General features: G+C 42.3%; 1 protein-coding gene across 2 annotated transcripts in view; it reads right to left on the reverse strand.

The window, feature by feature from the left end:
- The window catches only part of grid2 (glutamate receptor, ionotropic, delta 2), a 994,028-nt gene extending 980,119 nt beyond the window's left edge, over positions 1-13,909 (reverse strand). For both annotated transcript variants that reach the window (XM_043674402.2, XM_043674401.2), the window contains exon 1: positions 12,838-13,909. In XM_043674402.2, the coding sequence (XP_043530337.1) occupies positions 12,838-12,925 (88 nt within the window). In that variant the 5' untranslated portion in view covers positions 12,926-13,909. The remainder of the gene's footprint in view (positions 1-12,837) is intronic.
- Positions 13,910-22,412: the final 8,503 nt, after the last annotated feature.

Genomic DNA, 22,412 nt, shown 5'->3' on the forward strand with positions numbered 1-22,412 from the left:
ATAATGCCAATCATCTCAGATGTATTGCTAATACTTGCATTCTTGCTCACAATTTGAGGACAGTTCCCTGGCTAAAGTACTTCAGAGCTGCTGATTGCCTGTTGATCTGCATCTTCACAATTGTCAACATCTTTTGAAGGAGGGAAAAGAGGGATAATTATCTGCACAGCCGTCACATGCACTACGCTTTCGGTTGTATGGGATGAGTGTGATATTATGTTATTTCAGCACTAGTCATTGTAAAAGCATATGCATTAACCGTTGGAATATTTTATGATGCATTAACTCTGATACAAACATCATTTGTGGTGCTGCGCCAAGTGGAAAATGTTCCTCTCAGTGTCTAATCTGCTTTTAGCAACAACACCTGATAGTGCACATCAACCACAATCAGCAACTGTGAAATTATCCTTCAAGCCGCATAAGCAAGACCCTGAATAATGTTACAGTATTATTTTTTTTAGCTTAATTGTGGAATATATTGCCAACATTTTTGAACACCATCCTCTCACCTCAACAAGTGGCAACATCTTTCAGATGAGGCAAAAGGACCAAACTAAAACTATACTTTTGTCATGTCACTGACTCTCACCCAGATAAATCATGCGAGCTTACTTTTCTCAGATGTTGAAGGTTTGATGGTAGAAGAAGTCTTATCTTTTTGCCCCAACTCATCCCTGCCCTTGCTTCTCCTCATCTCTGCAACATCTTTCACCCCCACAGCCTTCCAAGAAATCAATGTTTCTCCAGCTCTACTGTTTTGTGCTTTCTTTGCTCATTTTGTCATATTTATAATTGTGCCTTGAGCTGCCCCAGTTCCAAGCCTCGGAATTCCTTTCCAAAGTTTCTCTGTCGATCTGGCTGCTTTAAGGCGTTCCTTCAAACCTGCCTCTCGGGGAACTGTCCTTGGAGCTCCTTCAATAGCTGTACTCTTTACTTTAGGACATTGGTTGTTGAATTGTGTTTCATGGTCATTGGTGGTCCTCCACATGGCTGGTCAGTGGCAAGTCACTGAGGCACAACTTCATCGTCTTGAGCATACAGAGGAATAGGTTAGAATCCTCAAGCTCACTACTCGTGAAGATTACACAACTAGACTGGTTCCCCGCTGCTTAGCATTAATTGACATAAACACAAGCAAAACCAATGCAGTGTTATATGTCAGATTTCTGTCATTTGTGATTTTGTTTGATTAATATGGATGTAAGCAAAGCATAAGTTGCTGTGTAAAAAGATTATTTTGATGATTTTACAACACATTAAGGAGAGAAGACTGGTATCAGTTTTAACCTGAAGGTCACCATATCTCAGGCAAAGGGAGATGTTGCAAAGGCGAGTCTTTCATGGCAACTGTCGCCATTGTGAACAAGTACTGTTGGGTTTATTACTCTGATCACAAACTGCAATCCAGCCAAATGAATTAACTGAGCCCCTGCTATGTTACTAGTATGGTGTGGAGGTGCCGATGTTGGTCTGGAGTGGACAAAGTCAGAAATCACACCACATCAGGTTATAGTCCACCAAGTTTATTTGAAATGACAAGCTTTTGGAGTGTAGCCCCTAGCAATTATGCCAATAAAACACAACATGCTGTTCTGCTGCTTCCATGTCAGAATAGAAGTGATTGGTCTGATAAACAGCAGTGATATCATACAGCCTAATTTTTCACAACACATTCGCGTGCCCCATTTTCTCAATGATGAGGGAAGGTGCGTAAGCCTCTGAACTCGGTCAAGCTCCTAAACAGATCATTTAAAACTAAGCGTTTCTTTTTTAATGACTGACCCTGCAACCTTTTGATGTTTTCCCAGGGTAGCCTGCATTCTGCAACTGTTTGTATCAGAGAAGCTCAAGATAAGTGAGGACATTGTTGGTGCAGTAAATCACAGATGGCAGAAGCATTTAATGAGTGAAGTTTCAATATTTTAGAGGTTAAAGGGCTTAGGCATTTTATAGTTAAACTGGAGCAGTCAATCAGAGGAAAAGCCAGAAAATGGGTAGCAGCGCCCTGAGAACTCGAGGTAATTGGAAATCAGGAGCACCAGCCAACTGCCTAACAATTACAGAGTGTTGGGCATCGGCAGAGCTGTGGAGAGAGACGAGGGGCACTGAAGGAGAAGGATTTTCTACCCTGACTGTAGGATCTTCAGGTAGCAGGGAAGCCACCTGGATATGATGGATAAGGAGACGATGATTGTCCAGGTAGGTGGCCACAGTTGTTTGTACACTTCACACTGTGGTTCCCTGCAGCCTCTCATTAGTAGTTGTACATCAATGCATTAACACATGAAAGATGTCCTATGTACTGAGATTGGACATCATGTCAGAGCCACAACTGATGGGGCTTTGCAGGTTCAGAGGGCACAATGTCCATTGCCTTCATTGCCCAGATGATGCCTTCCAATGCCCTCCTGCAGGGGACTCAGACATTGTGGTGGTCTGATGCACTCTCCATGATATAGTCCTGCAGAGAAGTGTGGGTCCTGAGGACAACAAAGCCTTCATAATTGGCAGCAAGAGGGAGGAGGGAGGCAGAGTGAGAGGATACCAAATAAAGAGGGTGCCCCTGTGAAGTGTCCTCCTCCTGTCACCTTCTGGGAAGGGGACCACCTTCCTCAGGACTCCAGGCTCTTCTGTGACATCTCACTTCTGTACAATGGCAGACTTAGACACAAAGAGTGCATTTTTTTTCTCCTCTTTGGTATAAGCAAGAGGGTTTGGGAGAATGTGATATAATGGGAAAACTTGGCCCTGGAGAAAATCTCACTCCCATCTCATCAACTCAGCAACTAGATACTGAGTGAGAAGGTCCATGGGCTCCCTTAGATATTTTCTAATCAAGCTGTTTAAAGTGTGTTAACACACCTCCAGAGCAGATGGGACTTGAACCAGAGGTAGAGACACTACCACAATGCCACGAGCTCCTACTGGGCAACCTTGGCTCAATAGCAATTAAGGCCTTAAGTGACAAATTAATGGCTATTTAAGAGCTTTCACTTGTCACTTTCCTGACTATCAGCCCTCCTGATGGATGAGAACTTTGGATAGTTTGCTGACTGGGAAACTAGGGCAAACTGCCTCCAAAGTTGAGGGAAGAATGGGCTCCAATTGTCCAACCCTGGAGATAATCAGAAGCAGGATTTGGCAATGGTAGGAATTTGAAACTTATCCCCTGGTCCTGCTTCCAACCCATCTGACCCTTCTCTTTCCATGATCCTCACTCTGTGAGGAGAAGATAAAATGTCTTAGCTTGCTACTGCGAGATTCACAATGATTAGGTCTTGGCCACTGGAATTTTTGACCCAGACTCTGCCAACTTCAGAGTGGCATCCCAATATCACCAGTTACAAAGCAGCCCAATGTTTGTTTTGTGTTGTCATCTTAAAGATCAAAATCAGGATCTGACTTGAGTGATACTCTTATTTTTGCAGAAATAGTTTCACAATTACTCAAATATGACAATAATATCAAATTGGTTCCCGCTCCCAACAGTGAATATGATGGAGTTAAGCTAAAATGGAATGATCCAGAAATAGCTGGCTATTGTTTAAGGAGGGAAGTTAAACTGGTCAAAATGATCTTATGGCATTGACCTAACTTGTTTGTGAGAGATAGATGGTCTCATTAGTATATGAACCTACATTTCTATCTCCACTCCCACAACTTTAAAAACACTGATCATTCTTGTAGTGATCGTAACAAGGTCAGCCAAGTGGATCTCATAGACTGAGCCCCTGATTGGAACAAATTAACAGCCCCAATCAGGGATCCCTGGCTGACAGGAGTTGCCACCGGGCAGTGGGGATCCCCAGTGGAAGGTTCTCTACGTGGAAGTCCTCCCCCTTTCTCTCAGGAATCTGGGGTGGAGGGTGCTGCACGCAGCAGTCCCCTGCAACCGCAGATTGCGGTGGTTCATGGACTCCCAGCCCAACTGCTTGTTCTGTGGCGCTGTGGAGTCCATGGACGATGTATATATTGGGTGTGGGCATTTGCACTCCCTTTTTGATTTTCTTAAAAACCTCCTCCTCTGCTTTTGGTTGCACTTCAGTCCCACGCTCCTGATCTTCGGGCACTCGGTACGGAGGAGGGAGGGCAGGTCTGAAGACCTCCTCGTGGGTCTGCTCCTGGGCCTGGCCAAACTGGCCATCAACAGGTCAAGGCAGCGGGCCGTGGAGGGGGTCATTAGGGCCGACTGCCTGCCCCTCTTCCGCGGTTACGTTAGGGCCCGGGTGTCCTTGGAGAAGGAGCACGCGGTCTCCACCAACACCCTGGAGTTGTTCAGGAGTGCATTATTTCCCCCTCCAACTCTATTTTGATTTAATCCCTGCCCTCCCCTTCACTGTTTGATCACACAGCATTGCCTTTTGTGAAGGGCACTGCTTGTCACTGACCACTCGGGTGTTTTCCTATCTTCCTGGTGGTGGAAATTGAATAAAGATTCGTGCACCTTGTGTCTCTCACTGTGTCTCACACCTGCACACACACAACATGGGTGCCGGGGAAAGAATAAGCACTACCGCAGTTAGGCTAGTATTGGGGTAATTAAAAAAAAAGAAATATCAGAAATAAAAGAACAGGAGTGTCAGACATCCTAATCACTCTAAGGGAGGTGATCAGTGTCAAGCACTATCCATGTGTAAATCAAGGGTGAGTTGATGATGGGATACTGTGGAGATATTTCAGTGGCAATGAGAAAAAAACATGCTCTTAAAGAAATTCGCTCGTAACAGTCATCTCAGAGTATTGCTTATATCATGCTATTAATTTAGGAAGCTTCAGTGATTCGATCCTGCCCGAAAAAACTGGGCCCAGTATATGGAAAAAAAGGGATTATTTTTTTCTGGGCAAATGACATTAGGGCAGATGAAAAACAACAAGTAATTCTCCTGACAGCTTGTGGACCTGCAGATTTTTTGGTTATTAGGAGCCTAACTTTCTCTGAGGCGTCAGATACTAAAACCTTTCAAGAGTTGACAGATTTAGTTAAGGAATATTATGACCCTAAGCCTTTTCTAATTTTTACTTTGTTTTACTCAGCAACTTGAGAACGAGGGAAATCTGTATCAGGATTTTTGACCAGTTTAAGACGAATGGCTGAGACATGTGATTTTGGTTTAACTTTTAATGAGATGCTGAGAGACTGTTTGATATGTGGAATTAATGATGTAATCATGCAAAAGCATCTATTGTACTAGCTGAAACATAACTGGACTTCAAACAGACACTGCAAACAGCTTTATCATTGGAAAATGCAGCAAGTGGAGTATATGTGTTGCAGGGTATTCTGACAGAAGTGGGCACCCTCACCAGTCCAACTGAGCTTGGGTTACACCACTTGAATGCAGGTAATTGCAGCCTCACTTAGGACATATCCTAAACAGAGGGATTGTGGGTCAGCCCTCCGCAAAATCACAAAACAAAGCCAAGCCTTGGCCAAACGGTTAAAAGATTCTTCACAACCTGGCCGGTAAGCCACTGTAGTTGCTGCCAGTATGTAGACTTGAGGCAGCAAAAGATTCCCACTTGACCTAAATTGAGTAGGAGAACTCATAGGCTGGTATCCCTGGAAAATCCACCTACATCTGATTTGGAACAGTTAAATTGCTTAGCAACATGCAAATCGGAACCAATCAAAATAAACATTTGGTTAAATGGTCATCTGGTCTAACGGATGTCAATACTGGTGCGGCCATTTTAGTGATCGCAGAACCAGCCATTAACAAATTTCACTCTGTACTCCAACCCTTAAATTTGTGCAAGACCTCGGCAAGATGAGAACCTATACAGGGAGCCTTTACAGATCAAGGGTACAACTTCGGTTCCGGTCTCTTATGAGAAGCAGCTAGTTCAATTCCGGCTAATTGTAGTAAAAGACTCAGGCCCAAGATGGATGGGGTGAAATTGGTTGAGAAAGATTCACCAAATTGGCTCATATTTCTGATTTAAAAATGGCTGCCTGAACAAAGTCCTAATTCAATACCTGGAAGATTTTCAGGAAGGTATAGGGACTATCAAAGGAGTCAAGGGCATCTTGCATGTTGACCAGGAAATAATTCCATGATACTGCAAGGCCTGCCCAGGGCCATTGCCTTATGGGCAAAAGTAGAAGCAGAAATCAGAGTGCTGAAAAGTGAAGGAATCATCAAACCAATCCAATATGCGGAATGGGCAGCACCGGTCGTACCGATTGTGAAACCTGACAGTTTGGTTCGTCTACTCCAGGTCACCATTTAATCTAGATGACATGCTAATAACACGGAAGACCAATCAGGAGCACTTAGAAAACTTGGACATAGTCCTTAAATGTTTCTCCAAAACAGGTCTTCACCCTAGAAGGGACAAATGGGTGTTCCAGGCACCCCAAGTGACCTACTCGGGTGACAGTCAACTAAACTGGGTAACACTCATTGGAAGAGAAAGTAAAGGCAATCAAAGGTGCCCCAGCTCCCATACCAGTACTGAGCTTTGGTCTTGGGCTAGTGAATTATTATTGAAAGATCATACACAACCCTGGCCTCCTTCCTGGCACTTTTGCAACTCCTCTTTAAAAAGGGTCAGCATTGCAAATGGTCATATTGCCCAACCATAGCTTTCAGGGAAGTGAAGAACCAGTTATCAACCTCTAAGGTGTTGGCACGCTATGATCCCAAGATTTGATATTGACATGCAATACTTCCGTTTACAGCACTGGGGCAGAATTAGCTCATAGATGGCCCAGTGGAGAGGAACACCCAATAGCATATGCATCCAGGAAGAAAAAAATAAACAGGAGTGTCAGAGGTTTTGTTCACTCTTGAGAGCTGGCTCTGAGGGAGCTGGATCTGTGTCAGGGACTTGTCATGTGCAAATAAAGAGTGACTTGGTGACAGGATACCAGTTTCTGTGGAATTATTTCAGTTCTACCTTTCCATATCCAGACAGAGTTTGATAATTTTATTTCTCTTTAAATTGTACATGAGTGTATTGACAGGTAACTCACTGCAGATCTATATAAATGATGATGTCCCTTTGAATAAACATCAAGCCTGTGCCCAAGAATGGCTTTCTTTTATTCTGATCCAAATTGTCATCCCAAAATTTGGGCAAATTGATGGTCTTGCTCAATATACAACAAGCCAATTGTAGCAGATTATATAGCCATGCAAAAACAACACATTGTAGAAATGCTCATTATGGTCCTATGTATCAGGGGAAACAGGATATAAACCATCAACAATAAAAATTCAGATTTTGTTCTCAAATGTTTCAGATTAAGAAAAGCATGTATTTCAGGATAACTGCACACTAGTGTCATTTAAAGAACTCAGTTTATTAAAGATTCCTCTTAGTTTTGCACAGGAATTATTAAACAGGAACAATTACTGTTAGAAATTGAAATATCAAATACAATGCTATCTCATTCAGCAGAAAAATAAATGAATTTATCTTAATTGCAGTCAGTTAGAACTCTCTAGAAACCATTGACATGGCTGAGTTACTGTGAGACAAGCAGCAATTTGTTTGAATGTAATCTAAACTCCACATTTAAAATTGCTGTTTTGAACTGTGAGGAAATATTCAGTTTTAGTTGAGTTTGATAAACCCGGGTGTCTCAAAACTGTTTCACATCCAATGATGTTCATTTGAAAAGTAGCCCACGTTCTGAAGAAGGAAATGCATAGTCAAACTGTGCGTAGCAAGATCCTACTAACAGAAAGTTAATAATGACCAGATGAGGTATCCTTGCAATATTGGGAACATGACCCTGAACTTCTTCGAAATGGTTCAATTGGATAGATTATGTCAACCTCAGTTCAAGCTCTTATGTGAAAGAAGGTACTTCTTATAGTTCTGACCAAAGTCCATTGCAAGCTATCAATAACTCTTTTGCACCTTCAAATAAATTGTGGCTGGTGACTTTTTTCTTTAATTTGTAGTTATCCTTTCTTGACTATGTCTGATGTAACCACTTACAAAAACCTTTGAAGTGTTCCAATATCTAATGATATGATGATGTCTACATCACTGTGCAATGTAAGATAAAAGTAAGCCAAAAAATGACTTGGTGAACGTCTTGCCTAGCAATTGAAACTGCAATAAAAAAAACTTTTCAAAAGAATTACATAAAAAAAAATGTTCTTGCAAACCTTGGATTTGGTACTAAGATTAAATCAGTGGATTTTAAAATTTTGTTTACATCCCAGTCATCCATCCACATCATTCGAGGAACAATGGGTCAATTCATCATTTCTTAGCTGTCAGATTATTGAGTAGTGAATCTCCAACTGCTAATCCAAAGTTTAAAGTGATTCATTTGTCAAAAGTAACTGCTCAAAAAACAAATTTCACCAGCCCATTGAAAATCCAATAATTGAAAAGGATTTAATTAACTTCAACAACTTGTTTCTGAATCAATTTTGATTGATACACCAAGTGCCAATGGCATAATTGTGAGAAAATGAGTTTGGAAGAGTTTCTGAGGTTCTACGGATGCTAAATTATCAACAATACAACTCATTATAAATCGAGTGCCTTCTCTGATTATCAATTCTACTGGTTATGCTGATTTATCTATCCTGATATCAAGGTGACTAGCATATGCAAACCAGTTGTGTTTCAATGAGGAATGTTGAAGAAGACAAATGAATCAAATTTAAAAGTTGGTGTTAATTACATGGCTGAAAGCCCTGTCAATTTCACAGTTCAGATGTTGTTCCCGAAAGGATGTTGGTGAAACTGATGAGTATAGTGGTCTATGATAGTTCATGGTCAACATGGCTTACAAATAAAGCCAGGTTGAGATTTACAAAGATGGATAAATTAAAGGCAGAGAGTTGAGATTGATAAACAGGATGCAGATAGGTATTACAAGGCACTTACGACACAGAAGCAGGCCATTCAGCCTACCAGTGCTTGTGATCCATAAAAGCCTCTGCCAACTCTATTTCCTCTCACCTTATTTGTGTATCCTTCTGACCCTATCTCACTTGTCTACCTTCTGCGTCAATGCACCCCAGCTAATCATCTAAACTACACCTTGGAGCAGTGGATTCTAAATTCTCACTGGTTAAAGACAATTCTCTTAAATGTTAAGTTTAGAAGTGGTAATTTTATATTTATCCTTCCATCCCGCCATCTTCAATTCCTGAAAGCAATGTGACTGTTATTTAGGGGTTCAGTGCCCACATGCTAATTCATACCCTATTGAAAGTGTGTGGTGGGAAGGTAGTTGGGGGTGGAGAGTTGCATGGATACTATCCACAAGCAGAAGCAGGTGAATACAGATGAACACAATTCAAGGTTTTACAGCACTGAGACAAAATGAGGTGCTCAGTCTCATAGTCGCTGGTTCCGAGTGATTTACACACTGCATTGATTAACCCGTTTCTTTAATTAGACACAGTTAACATTCTGCACCGTGCTCACCATTTTCACCAAGCAGACTTGTCACTGTTTAAAACACAGTGGGGTTTGCTTGTGAAAACAGGCAGGTGGCTGAAGCAGAGCTTTATGTATCATGAATAAAACAAGACAATCACTTCGGAAGCTCAACAACAAATTATTGTGGATCATTTAGGAACAGAATCCCTGCAATTTCAAACTCGAGGCTTAATTTTGGAACTATTCCAACATGGCCTCATTAGCAATTAAGCAAAGCAAGTAAACACTAAATTGGCCTGGTCCTTGTAATGCGGCAGTAATGTCCTGACCTCTGAACCTGGATGCCCATGTTCAAGTTCTATCTGCTTCAGAGGTGTGTGATAGCAAATCTGAACAGGTTGATTAGAATTTTTAAAAGGAATAGAATTAGATATTTTTTTCAAAAAGAGGACTGAATTAACTATGATCAAAAGCATGGGCATTCAGTTTATGTATAGGAGTTAGCACATATTTAAAATTCAGTCATGGGATATGGACGTTGCTGACTGGGCCAGCATTTACTGCCCACCCTGGTTGCCTTTAGAAAGTGTGAACTACCTTCTTGAAACGTGCTGTAGGTTGACCCACAATCTTCTAAGCAAGGGAATTCTAGGATTTGATCCAACGACAGTGAAGGAACGACAATATATTTCCAAGTCAGGTGATGGCTTGGAGTGGAACTTTCTCCTTATTTCTGAGTCAGGGGTCTGGGTTCAAATCCCGCCTGCTCTAGAGATGTGGAATAACACCTCTTGAACAGTTTGATTGGAAAATATCTAGCAAAGATTTCTCAGTAAAACCATTCAGACATAAAATGTTCAAGATCTGACAAATCTAGTGAATGAATAAATTGCCTTAGTCCAGTTTAATACTTGCTAAGTTCATATCTTTATCCTTCTCTAGAATAATAGAAAAGCTACATCTTCTGGCAACAACAGTTAATCATACATTTTCTCTCATATCAATGGCTATCCTTTCAGCTTTTTTCCAATAAGATAGGAGTGTTAAGGGCTCTTGATGTTGTATACAACAAAGAAGATCCAAAGATTTTTTAAAAACCTGCTTTTACAAGTCTAAAAGCTTGATTTTTAAAAACAAACAGTAATCACAGAGCAACAAAATACTTGAATCCTTGGCAGTATGTTTTCATTGGATGTAAACTGCTATACAGCAGCAGATTGAAACTAGGTGTGGATAAGGAGAGATAACATTAGGACAGTCCATGCAATCTTCCATTATATAGGGCACTGGTGAGACCAGGTCTGAAGGGCTGTGCGTGGTATTGGTCTCTTTATTTGAGGAGGGGTGTAATTGTGCGGGGGGCAATTCAGAGACAGTTCAACATGCGAATACCTAGAATTGACAGCATGTGGGGGTGCCGATGTTCGATTGGGGAGGATTAAGTCAGAAGTCACACGACACCAGATTACAGTGCAATAGGTTTATTTGAAAACACAAGCATTTGGAGTGTTTTTGGACTATAACATGGTATGATGTGACTTCTAAATTTGGAATGGACAGGTTATCTAATGAGAAAAGGTCGAACGGATAGATTTGAACTGACTGGAGGTGGGAGATAAAGAGGTGACTTGTTTGAAACATAAAAGATCCTGAAGGATCTTAACAGGTGCATGTGGAAATGTTTCAGCTGATGGCAAAATCCAAAACTAGGAATTAATGGTTCAAAATAAAGAATCGTCCAGTGAAGACAGATGAGAAGCTTTTTTCGTTACTGAATCTTTGAAACTTCATCAAAGGGTATTAGAAGCAGAGTCTTTTCATATTTGAAAGGCAGAAATAGACCCTTGATGAACAAATGGGTGAAAGGTTATGGGGGATTGCTGACAGGAATCTGAAGTTATCAGATCAGAGATCAGTCATGATCTTATTGAATGGTCAAACAGAGACTGAGGTGACTTACTCCTGGTCCTAAATATATTCCCTAATCTTTACATTGAATGTTCACTACCTCAATACTCCCAAACACCTCTCTGCAGTAGTGCACTGAAATTGGTCAGGTTTCTAAGCTGCAAGAGATGATCTGAAAGGGAAGATTGGGGTTGTAAGTAAATGACCAAATTGTGAGTAAAGCCCCTGAACAATGGAAAAGAAATGAAAGGGAGTGGAAAGCTGGTTTTATTTGTGTGCGTGTGTGTACGTGTTTGTTCACACTTGTTCTGTTACCGAGCGTTATTAAAATAACCTGGGAATCTGATTGTGATCAGATCACTCATCAATCCCGTTACAAACACACCAAACAGACACAGATATTCACATACAGCCACACAGACAAACACATTGACATACAGAAATACAAACACAAATGCACACGCACATACAAATACACACAGCCAGACAAAAATACAAACACGCACACATATAGAGACGTACATACAGACACTCAGACACAAATTGCTACAAACACATAAACAGATCCACCCACACACAAACATTCAGACAGCCAAACACAGCCACAAACATACTGACATACAAACACGTACACGGTCATGTACAGACAAACACACATACACAGCCATAAACTTACACACTCACCCCCCCCCCCCCCACACACACACACACACAGAGCACGCAAAGCGAGTATAAACTCACCCTCACAGAAACACTGCCAGTTTAAATTATTCCCGTACTCAAACAGTGCAAAAGCAGGGAGATTGTCTATTGAAAATCCGGGTACATGATTCTCTTTCTTTTTGTTGCCATTTAATCTACTCGGACACCGACGCTTGCTGTTTTAAAAACACTTCAACGATCCCTTCCCACTTTCCCGGCTCTAAGATTTATATTTCACAAGCAGAAGGAAATTGCAAGTTCTGGAGTATTTCAGTGGATTGGATCACTGCTAATGAGCCTCGCTCTGTGGCATCACAAGGTTTTTTTTTTAGTTTGTTCCTCGCATTCCAATGTGAAACACGCGTTGTCAAAGCAGACAAGGCTTGGTAACGAGAGAGTGCATGTCTGTGTGAGCTTGTCTGTTTCTCTGTTTGTGATCTGTGTCTCTCGTGTACATCTGTCTGTTTGTATCTGTGAGTCACTGTCTCTGTATGTGTCACTTTGTGTCTCATAGGCGTGTTACTTTGTAACAGTGTGTGTGTTAGTGTCTCCTTCCACGCTTTTTCCCGTCCACCGCATATCTAACGGGTTACATTCGGGACTGAACTCCCAACACTCCAATGAGCGATTAATTTTCGTGTGTGTATGGAGGTGGGCAGGGGAGTGTACAACTTTCAAATCGGCTTCTCGGTAAAACAGGGGACAATAAATCAAACGCACCGCCTGCTGCCCGGAAATCCCTGGCACCAAGCACACAGACAGAGAGAGGGGGGAGAGGGGATTGAGACAGGGAGAGGGGATTGAGACAGGGAGAGGGGATTGAGACAGGGAGAGGAATTGGAGAGGAGAGAATGCGCGTCACCTTACCGATGTGAATGATAGAATCAGCGGCCACTCCGTCCCTGCTGGAACAGCACAAGGCACACATGAGGAAGACAGCCGGGAAAACTTCCATTTCCTCCCCCGGGGTGTGACTTCCTCCTATCAACCCGCGGGCACTGCCTTTAATTCCGGGAGCCAGGCAAGAGTTGGCAGCTCAACACAGAGAGAGAGAGAGAGAGAGATAGGGCGTCCTGTATCTCGGTGCTGGGATAACACTCACTGCCCCGCACTGATTCCAAAACACCTTCTCCTCTGTCAGTCCCCCTGTGGCTGGAAAAATTCCCGTCCCCTTTCTCTTTCTCTCTCTCTCTACAATCTCAGTTGCAACATTGAGAGGATTAGAGGTGCCGGTGTGAAATAAAGCGAATCCACTTGTAATCCGACAGAAAAATATCGAAACGACTCGAGCGCTACCGCAATCCAGGAGTGTATATCATACGGAGGGTTGGCAGACCCCTCTAACTTCACTGTCCCTGTCGGTAGAGGAGGGAGGGAGAGGGGCTGTAGGTACCTCTGCAGCTGAGGAGGAGGGAACCGGCTGAAGAATCCAGAGAAGGAGAACAGCACAAGTCTAGGGTGTCCAGGTACAACGGAAGCAGCCAAAAGCGCAGGTTCAAACACAACAGATCTCGCTGGATCCACTGATCCAGTTGATCCCCGATCTCCCGAAGGCGGGGGCGGCTTGCAAACATATATATTTACACAGGCGTCTAAACTTTTCTGTCTGCCCCTCTCTCGCTCTCTCTTTTTCTGCAGAGGGCGAGGATGGGAGAGAGAGCGAGAGCGAGATGGTACTTAGCCGAGCTGCAGCCTGACTGTGTGTCAGAGCTAGAGAGGGCGCTCGGCAGCAGGAGCACGTTGTCTAGGAATACAACACCCAGCGGGGAGACAGAGAGAGAGAGGGAGGGAGGGAGAGAGAGAAAAAACAGAGAGATGAAGTAGTCCGACAGCGACAAAAAGCATCAGCCTATTGCCGTACTCCGGATTCAAATAGAAAGCGGGTCGAGAATGAGAAGCAGAAACGTTGCCCTGGGGAGGGGGAGGAAGAGGAGGGGGAGTAATTGACTTGCCAGAACTGAAGCCACGCTGGAAATGGTCCAGGGATCAGCCTTGTCCTACATAGGCATCAGGCACAGCGGCTGGCAGGAGAGGTTGGAGTTTTGAGCATCTTTTTAACCATTTGAAGGCGCCCACAGTGTGTGTGTGTGTGTGTGTCAGACTCTGCTGTCTCCTCCCCAGGCAAAGGACGCAGACTGCAGGGGGTGGGGGTATGTACCCTCCCTCTGTGTCCCTCTGTGTCCTCCAACAGTCCTCCGCCCGCTGCGCTTTCTGGCGGGGCTTTTGAAAGGAATTGCAGGAAGGAGCTACATTTCGCCAAAGTCAGAACAGAATCACTCCAGCAGGCCGCGTGTTGAGGTTGGAATATTGTAAAGCCATTGAGTTCAGGGCGACTGGCCCCTCTACCCGGGCGCTTTCTGCAGCTGCCCGGAAAAAGGCGGGGTTTCCTCTTTGTATTTCGGGTGAGGAATGAGACCGCGCTTTAACATCTTAGAGAACCAAAACTGCTTCAACTGGCGCGTTACTGTTCCACATCGATCCGGTACAGATTTCCCACAGACAGCCCTCACTCCCCGTTTGCAGGGAATGTCCTTTTTTTTCTTACAGTACAACTGAAGACAGGCAGTGGATTTTCCATGACAGCTAATTGACACACAGAAAATGCTGGAGGAAATTAGCAGGTCCTTTTGAGAGAAACAGAGCGAACTTATCTAATATGACTTCCTCAGAACACGTTTTCTCAGGGTCTGGAGAAGGGTCACTGGACTCGAAACGCTAATTCTGTTTCTCTCTCCACAGATACCGCCAGACCTGCTGAGTTTCTCCAGCAATTTCTGTTTGTGTTTTTCAGATTTCCAGCATCTTCAGTATTTTGTTTTAATTCGGGGAATTGTCTGGCAGATGGATCACCGACATTACGGGATTTTAACCCACATGACCCTTTTTTCCCGGGTATCTTTGGGAGCTGGTATGTAAGGGGGGGACAAAATATTCTCAGAAACGAGACCATTTTCTAGAAGGTTGCTTGTCCCTGATAAAGGATCTTTCGGCAATCCCTCAGCCTGCTTAACAAGGTAAAACTGACACTTGTTTTTGCTAATAACAGAATTTTAAACGGGTCAATGCAACCCACATATTCGCATTCATGTCAGCCGGGAGTAGAAAGCGGCGTATAAATAACGCTAGCTTATGTCAGCAGCTTCTCCACGTGTATTGGAGAGAGAAAGAGAGAAAGAGCCAGCAATTAATTATTTTAATATCTCCAGTGAGATGTGGCGCAGTTGGGGGATGTCAACCTTGTACTGTCCTCATTTGTTCCTTAAAGTCTGTTCACATCGCTTCAATTGAAAGTACCAGAAACCAATTTCTCCCCAAATCTAACTTGACTGTTGATTACAAAGTATAAGCAATCGAGGAATGTTGTCAGGCTAATCTGAACGCACTGCAATATTCTTATCTCTTACTGAGTCTGACATGACCTAACATTACCCCTCCCCATTTAAACAAAAGGCATTACTTTCCCGTCTTGCGCTCATTTTTAAAAAATAAACTTATTGAAAGTGTTAGTTATAACACGCCTTTGTTAACCGTCACATTCCAGAATGGGACTTGACTCCAGTTCCTCTAACCCCTGAGGTAGGGACTTTACCTCTGAACCGCACACTCTCTGTCCCAAAATACCTTGTTCATCCCTCTTTTCAAACTCTTCACTTCCTCAAATTACAACCATCTTTCTCATGTTTCCTGTACTGATGAAAAGCCACAGACCTTAAACGCTAACTTCTGCCCCTCTACTGATGCTGAGTGTTCCACAGCCAAATCTGCTTTGATTTCAGCCTTTCCACATTAGCAGTATTTCGCTGTTGAGAAATTTAGGAGGCCGTTTAGTCTCATGATCAAGTGATCTTCAGTTCTCATTCATACAGATCGACGCTGCTATTTGCTCATTTTTAAATAGTGAATGCTGGCAGTTGTGAATTCAGAAGATCTGGAATTGTCCCCGCTTTACATAGAATGCATTGTCGATATTTAAATAATTTTTGTGTTGCTTTATTGGGAACGTGGGCATCGCTGGTCATTTATCCCCAGTTGTCCCGAAGGTGTCACTGGGCCGCTGCAGACTACGTGCTGTAGTGTGGGACCCACCTTTTGCCCTTAGGGAGGGAATTGCAGGATTTTGACCCAACGACCGCGAAGGACGGGCTATATATTTCCATGATTTGAAGATGCCGGTGTTGGACTGGGGTGTACAAAGTTAAAAATCACACAACACCAGGTTATAGTCCTACAGGTTTATTTGGAAGCACTAGCTTTCGGAGCGCTGTTCCTTCATCAGGTGGTCGTGGAGTACAGGATCTGTTTAAATAGGTTGTCAATGGGCATGGAGGAGAAAGTAGACAATCAGTGGCTCACGAGGAAATAGATTGAAGTGCTCGAATTGTCTCACTTTACCTGACTCCCATCCCCCTTCAATACGGAGCACTACCGTCTGGGATCATTGTTGGAGACATTTGAAGGCAGCTTGGCTGGTCCGTAATGATAAGTAATATCAGCAGCACACAAATGCCCAGTAATGATCATCTCCAGCAACAGCGAATCCAACAAAAGCAGAGATTACTGGACAAACTCAGCAAGTCTGTGGAGAGAAATCAAAATTAAGTTTCGGGTTCTGAAGGAGGGTCACTGGACCTGAATTGCTAACGCTGATTTCTCTCTGCAAATGCTACTGGAACTGCTGAGCTTTTCTAGCTTTTTTTTTAAATTTCCAGCATCCACAGTTCCTTCGCTGTTTTTAACGTAGAGAATGGTGTTAGTGGTTAGGTCAGTTGGCTGGCCTGATGCAGACGCATACCGTCTGTGTATACTCAATTTCTGCACCAGCTGAGGTTACCATGAAGGGCTCTCCTTCTCAACCTCTCCCCTAGCCTGAAGTGTGGTGACCCCCAAGGTTAAACCACCCCATCTCTCTCTCTCTCTCTCTCTCGTGAATGAGAGAGCACTCTCTGATCTGGTAGGATTATGGTTCTCTCGCCGTTATCACTGAACTCCTCGCTGTCAATATCGCTGTCAATATCCTGGAAACAAGCCACATATACACGGATATAGTGTGGCTTAAGGTAACTCAGGCCAGGAGTAACCACTTCACCATTATCATCCACCCAGTCACAAGCCCCATACCATGACAAAGCCGCATACCATGACAAAGCCCCAAACACACTTGACCGACCCCATCCGCCACTTCTGCAGTCACTCCTTCCCAACAATGTCATATGGCAGGATCTAACAAGATACACTGCATATACCAACTCCTTCACCCACAGTCACTAAAGTCCAGAGGACTGCTTTCTGGTAGAGCAGGGTGACAGGTGGAACTTTAACCGGAGGATCACCTCGTCTTCGGCGGGAACTTCATGGTGACCTCAGCCATTAGAGGAAAATTGATCTGACTCTGTTGGTGTCACTCTGCATCGAAATCTAGACGCCCAGCTAACTGGGGACAAGACCAGCAGGCACACAGAAACACCTGGTGATGTGTGATGTTTAACTTTGTCCACCCTAGTCCAACACCGGCTCCTCCACATCATATTTAACAGAAGGTGGTCAGTGGCAAAAGCCTCAAGAATGGGTGGACGTGTTTAGTTCTGAACTGAGTCACGTTAAACATGGAAGGAGCTGAATTTCAATCTACCCTCCTAATTCCGGGCCACCACCCCGATCTGTGTGCAATTGCAAGGGTTCCACTTTTTTAAAAATCTTTTTACCCCCACACTACCGCTTAACTGCGGTAGTGCTTATTTTCCCCCAGCAGCCATGTTGTGTATGTGCAAGCGTGAGACACAGTGAAAGACACAAGGTGTACAAATCTTTATTCAATTAGGGTTCCACTTTATAAGGTAATCAGAATCATGTCTCAGTTAAACACGGGCTGTTCTACTTACAGGGTAACACCTGAAACTAATAATAAAGCCGCATGACTCTATCAAACCCCTCTTGCCGTGCACCGATTACTAATACTGTCCGGGTCACTCTCTTTATTGAAGACGAATCACAATTCATTGTAGACAAGGGTCCTCCAGCGACGATTCAAACATCTCAAGGAACTTAAAATCTTCCAGCTTTCAAGATTTCTGCTGAAATGAACTATTTTTGGTTAAATCAGAGGGATGGCCGCATTTGAAGTTGAGGCACAGCTAGTGAAAATATGAACTATTCCCCCCTCATTCTAATTTCTGCTCCCTGAGTTCTAATACCCGCTGTACTGTCTAATATTGGAAGTGATCCGAGAGAAACCCCATTCCCTTGGAGTTCAACACGGTTGCTGCAGATTTAGACTGGAGACCGTTCCGGACAAGTTGCAGGTGATTTTACTGACCTGATTTAAACCTTAAACTGGGACAATCTTTTTCACTATTGTGAATTCTCTGTGGGCACAATTGTTTACGTTTGAGAGACCCATCTCTTGGGCGCTGTGAGAATGAATAAGATAGGAGTGTTTCTCTACTGACAAAAAAACTAGAACAAGTGTACACAAGGTGTCACTGGTTTACACTTAATCGAACTGTGCTCGGCAGCTTTTTTAAAAAAGTGCAACACCACAACCAAGAGTTCTATCACCCTTAAAAAGACAGTAATAAAGTCTCAAAATAATCTGGAGCTGCATATGATTTTACAAAAGAAAGGGGAGTGGGAAGTGAGGAAACGATGCAAGAATCGAGACGTTTTTTGAAGAAAGACAAAATGAGGTGGCACTACACAAATTCAATCACCTGAGAAAGGCGGGAGCAAATTATTGCAGATGCTGGAATCTGTACTGAAAGCAACAGACACTGGGGTTCACAGCGGATCAGGTAACATCCATAGAGGGCAAGCTAACGTTTCCAGTCCACGTGACTCTGAGAAAACTCTAAGTGGGGCAAACCGGTCTATCTTGGGATTCATAAAATTATATATTCTGAGGAAATAGGTGTCTTCATTGCACAAACGTGGGGTTGAGAAATAACCTGCTGTAGGCATTCAGGAGGGCATTCAATAACTCACTGAACTGAAACAATGTGCAGAGGAAAAGGCAGGAGTGGTATGACCATGTTCATTGGAAAGCTTGTGCTGATATCATGGACTGATTGGAATCCTTTAGCGCTGGAACAGTTCTGTGAGTTTAGAGGCTAAATAGTGATTTCAACTTGATTTCCTGAGGTAAAATTTGTATGGATTGCCAGTAAGTTAGTGACAGTACAGTTTAGGGTGATATCTACACTCTTCCCTCAGTTGTATGAAGTTGTTTCATGTGGAAACAATGATGGAGGAGCTTACCATTACTCAACTCAGCCTTTCATCAGAGCAGACAATCCTGACCTATTTAATCAAAAAGACTGCCATGTTATCAAATTTTAACAGTATTTGCATAATCCCACTATTCTTTTCAGCAGCCTTTTTATTGAAAAGATTAATTGCTGATCACAAACAAAATCTGCAGTCCTGAAATTGTATGATGTCCATATATCTCTGTGAAATTCCTTTCTATTTTGAAAGTCTAGATAAAAATAAGGAAGAATTTCATAGCTTGTACCTTGCAGTGCAATTTCAGGGACCATATCTTTTGTCCTCACAGCAATTTATTATACTGCAAGATTATTTCTAGGTTTTCAAGATTTGTCAGGTCAAATAAATTACATACACCTATGGATAATGTTAAGTAAAAGAAGTGTCAAGCTAAGAAGTGCAGTGACAACTTTATGGTGCTAGAATTATGTTACTCATTTAAGTAACCTTACTCAACATTATATTACAACAAAAAGCTTCCAATGCTGGATGGACATTGGCAATGGCTACTGTGTTAAGATATTTAAGAGTGTTAATGCTAAATTAAAACTGAGTCAATTTTAACTATCTTCAAAATTACTGGAAAGCTGTAGACTATATGTATATTTAAACATGAGCGATTTGACTCAGAATGGTTTCTCATCACTTCCTGATCATCGTTTCTCCCAATCTCCCTTAAATTTAAGAACGTTAACATCAGATATTGTGGTGATAAAGAACTTTCATTTATTGAGTAAAGTTTATGTCTTTTAGAAATTGCAAAATAATTCATGGGCTTTGAAGAGTGATTTGTTTCTGTAATGGCAGGGAAATGAAGTAGCCATTTCACACACAGTAAGGTTTGTTGTGGAGAAAATATACAGAATCACCAGGAGACGCAGTGAGTTCTTCAAGAAGTAGGTCTTTTATTTGCAAACAAAAAACCATGATACTGAGAAAGTAGATTCTCTAATGCCCCCGAACCTCAGGGTCCATGGATTTTTATTTTTTTTATATTATGTTTCTGTTAGCTTATCAGCATGTCCAACTATATTAATCAAAGTACCTCACTCTAGCTACACAATAAACCAGTGATGTTAGTTCCCATTATCTCTTTAGTTGTACATTCTACTTAATGTTATTCTAATGTCAGTTAGATATTTATTGCTAACTCTGCTACAATGATCTTCTATTCCAGACTAACCTGTCATGATAGATATTTAGCTATTCCATCTATTACAATAGTCTCCTGTCTCAAGCTGACTCTACTAGCTATTTATTAGATATTTTAATGTCATGTCCCAAATATTTATGGTCCCAATCCTGTCATAATAACACTTAACAGAGAAACTTGCTTTATTACTTGTGTTGTCTCATCTCTCCATAGTGACCTTTCAGCCTTAACTTTACTCTGCTAATTGGGTGTAAGAGCGTTCCACTGTACTTATCCCGTCCTGCCTTCCTCAGACCACAGATTGCCAGTGGTCTTCAGGCTTTAACTCTTCCCAAGCTTTCATGTTCTTTATTTTCCATAGGTTCTACAAAACAAGTCATGTGATTGTGATTTTGGTTAAGGGATAGAAGCTTTTTTTCAATGAGTGGACAATTCTACAGTGTGCTTTTAGGAAATATGACCAGACCTTTTTATGACCATCTGATAGGGCAGACGGTCTCAGTTAAACATCCCACCCAAATATGCAGCAGATTTCAAAGTAATCACAGAGTATCATCACTTGCATCAGGATGTGTGAGCCATCATATACAAGAATGTCAAACTCTAGATCAATGCTGGAAATTTCCAAGCAGCACTGCAACACAAAAGGCAACGTAGAAAATAGGAACAGGACTTGGCCATTTGGCCCCTCAAGCCTGCTCCAGAAAAATGTTTCAACTCCATCCGCTGTTTCCACTTTCTCCCCATGCTCTTTTATCCCTTTGGCCCTAAGAAATATAGCTAACTCCTTCTTGAAAACATTCAATATTTTGGCCTCAACTGCTTCCTGTGGCAGAGAATTCCACAGGCTCCCCATACTTTGGGTGAAGAAATTTCTCCTCCTCTCAGCCCTAATAGCCTACATCATATCCTTAGACTGTTGGAATATCAGGTGATTGCATTTGGTTCAAGCGGATTCCACATTTGCTGGAAAGATGTGGGGGAGTGTTAGAAAGCAGAAGAAGATGATCATGAAATGATTTGTAGCAATCAGGAAAGAGAGACACTTGGTGAATGCTGAGTTGATCAGGAGGTAGCAGAAGGGACAGAAAGAGAGGAATTGGATCGGAGAGGAAAGGGATACATTGGGGCAGTTATGTTACTCCTTAAAAAATGTTTTTTCACACAATCAAATTTCATGTGTAGAATCATCAGTATTCCCTCAACAAGTTAAAGTGGCTGAATGCAAAACTGACTAATTCTTTGATCAGGAGAAAGTGAGGATTGCAGATGCTAGAGAGTGATTTGAAAAGTGTAGTGCTGGAAACGCATAGCAGGTCAGGCAGCATCCAAGGAGCAGGAGAGTCGACGTTTCGGGCATTCTTGATGAAGGGCTTTTGCCCAAAACGTCAACTCTCCTGTTCTTCAGATGCTACCTGACCACCTAAGCTTTAATAGCTTTTTGACTCTAGTTCTTTGGTCAGCCGAGATTACATCTGAGCTAAGGTTCAAACCCATAACCTTCTGGTTCAGAGGGGAGGGAGAGCACTGAGCTCAGACTAACATAAATATTTGTGCTGAGGCAGTTTATAATTACTACAACACGTTGCATTTAATTGGTGCACCCAATAGAATAAAAGGGGCTTAACTAAAGCATCATCAAACAACATATAAAGAGATATTTGGATAAATAAGCAATTGATTGTTCAGAATTATCTGAAAGAAAGGGAAGATGTTAAGATGCAGAGAAGCTCGGAGAATATTGGAATAATCAAATCTACAGATAAGAAGAAAGTCATGACATTTTGAAGAAATATCATCATTCACTTTAAAACAACACATGGTAAACAAGCGTGATAGCCTTTATTGGATCAAATGGAGTTTTTACTGTTGCTTGAAATGACTGAGTACTCAATGTGAAGTAACAAAGGCACAAATACACTACAAGGTTATTATCAACATGAACAGTCTGAGATTCACACCAACATCAATCTCATTAATGTGAATAATGGTTAGCTCTGGTTGAAAGTCAGTTATATTATTTTATACA

The sequence above is a fragment of the Chiloscyllium plagiosum genome, unplaced genomic scaffold (assembly GCF_037043375.1).
Source record: "Chiloscyllium plagiosum isolate Xiang-an unplaced genomic scaffold, Cpla_swu_hap1 HiC_scaffold_36, whole genome shotgun sequence".
Taxonomy (NCBI): Eukaryota; Metazoa; Chordata; class Chondrichthyes; order Orectolobiformes; family Hemiscylliidae; genus Chiloscyllium; species Chiloscyllium plagiosum.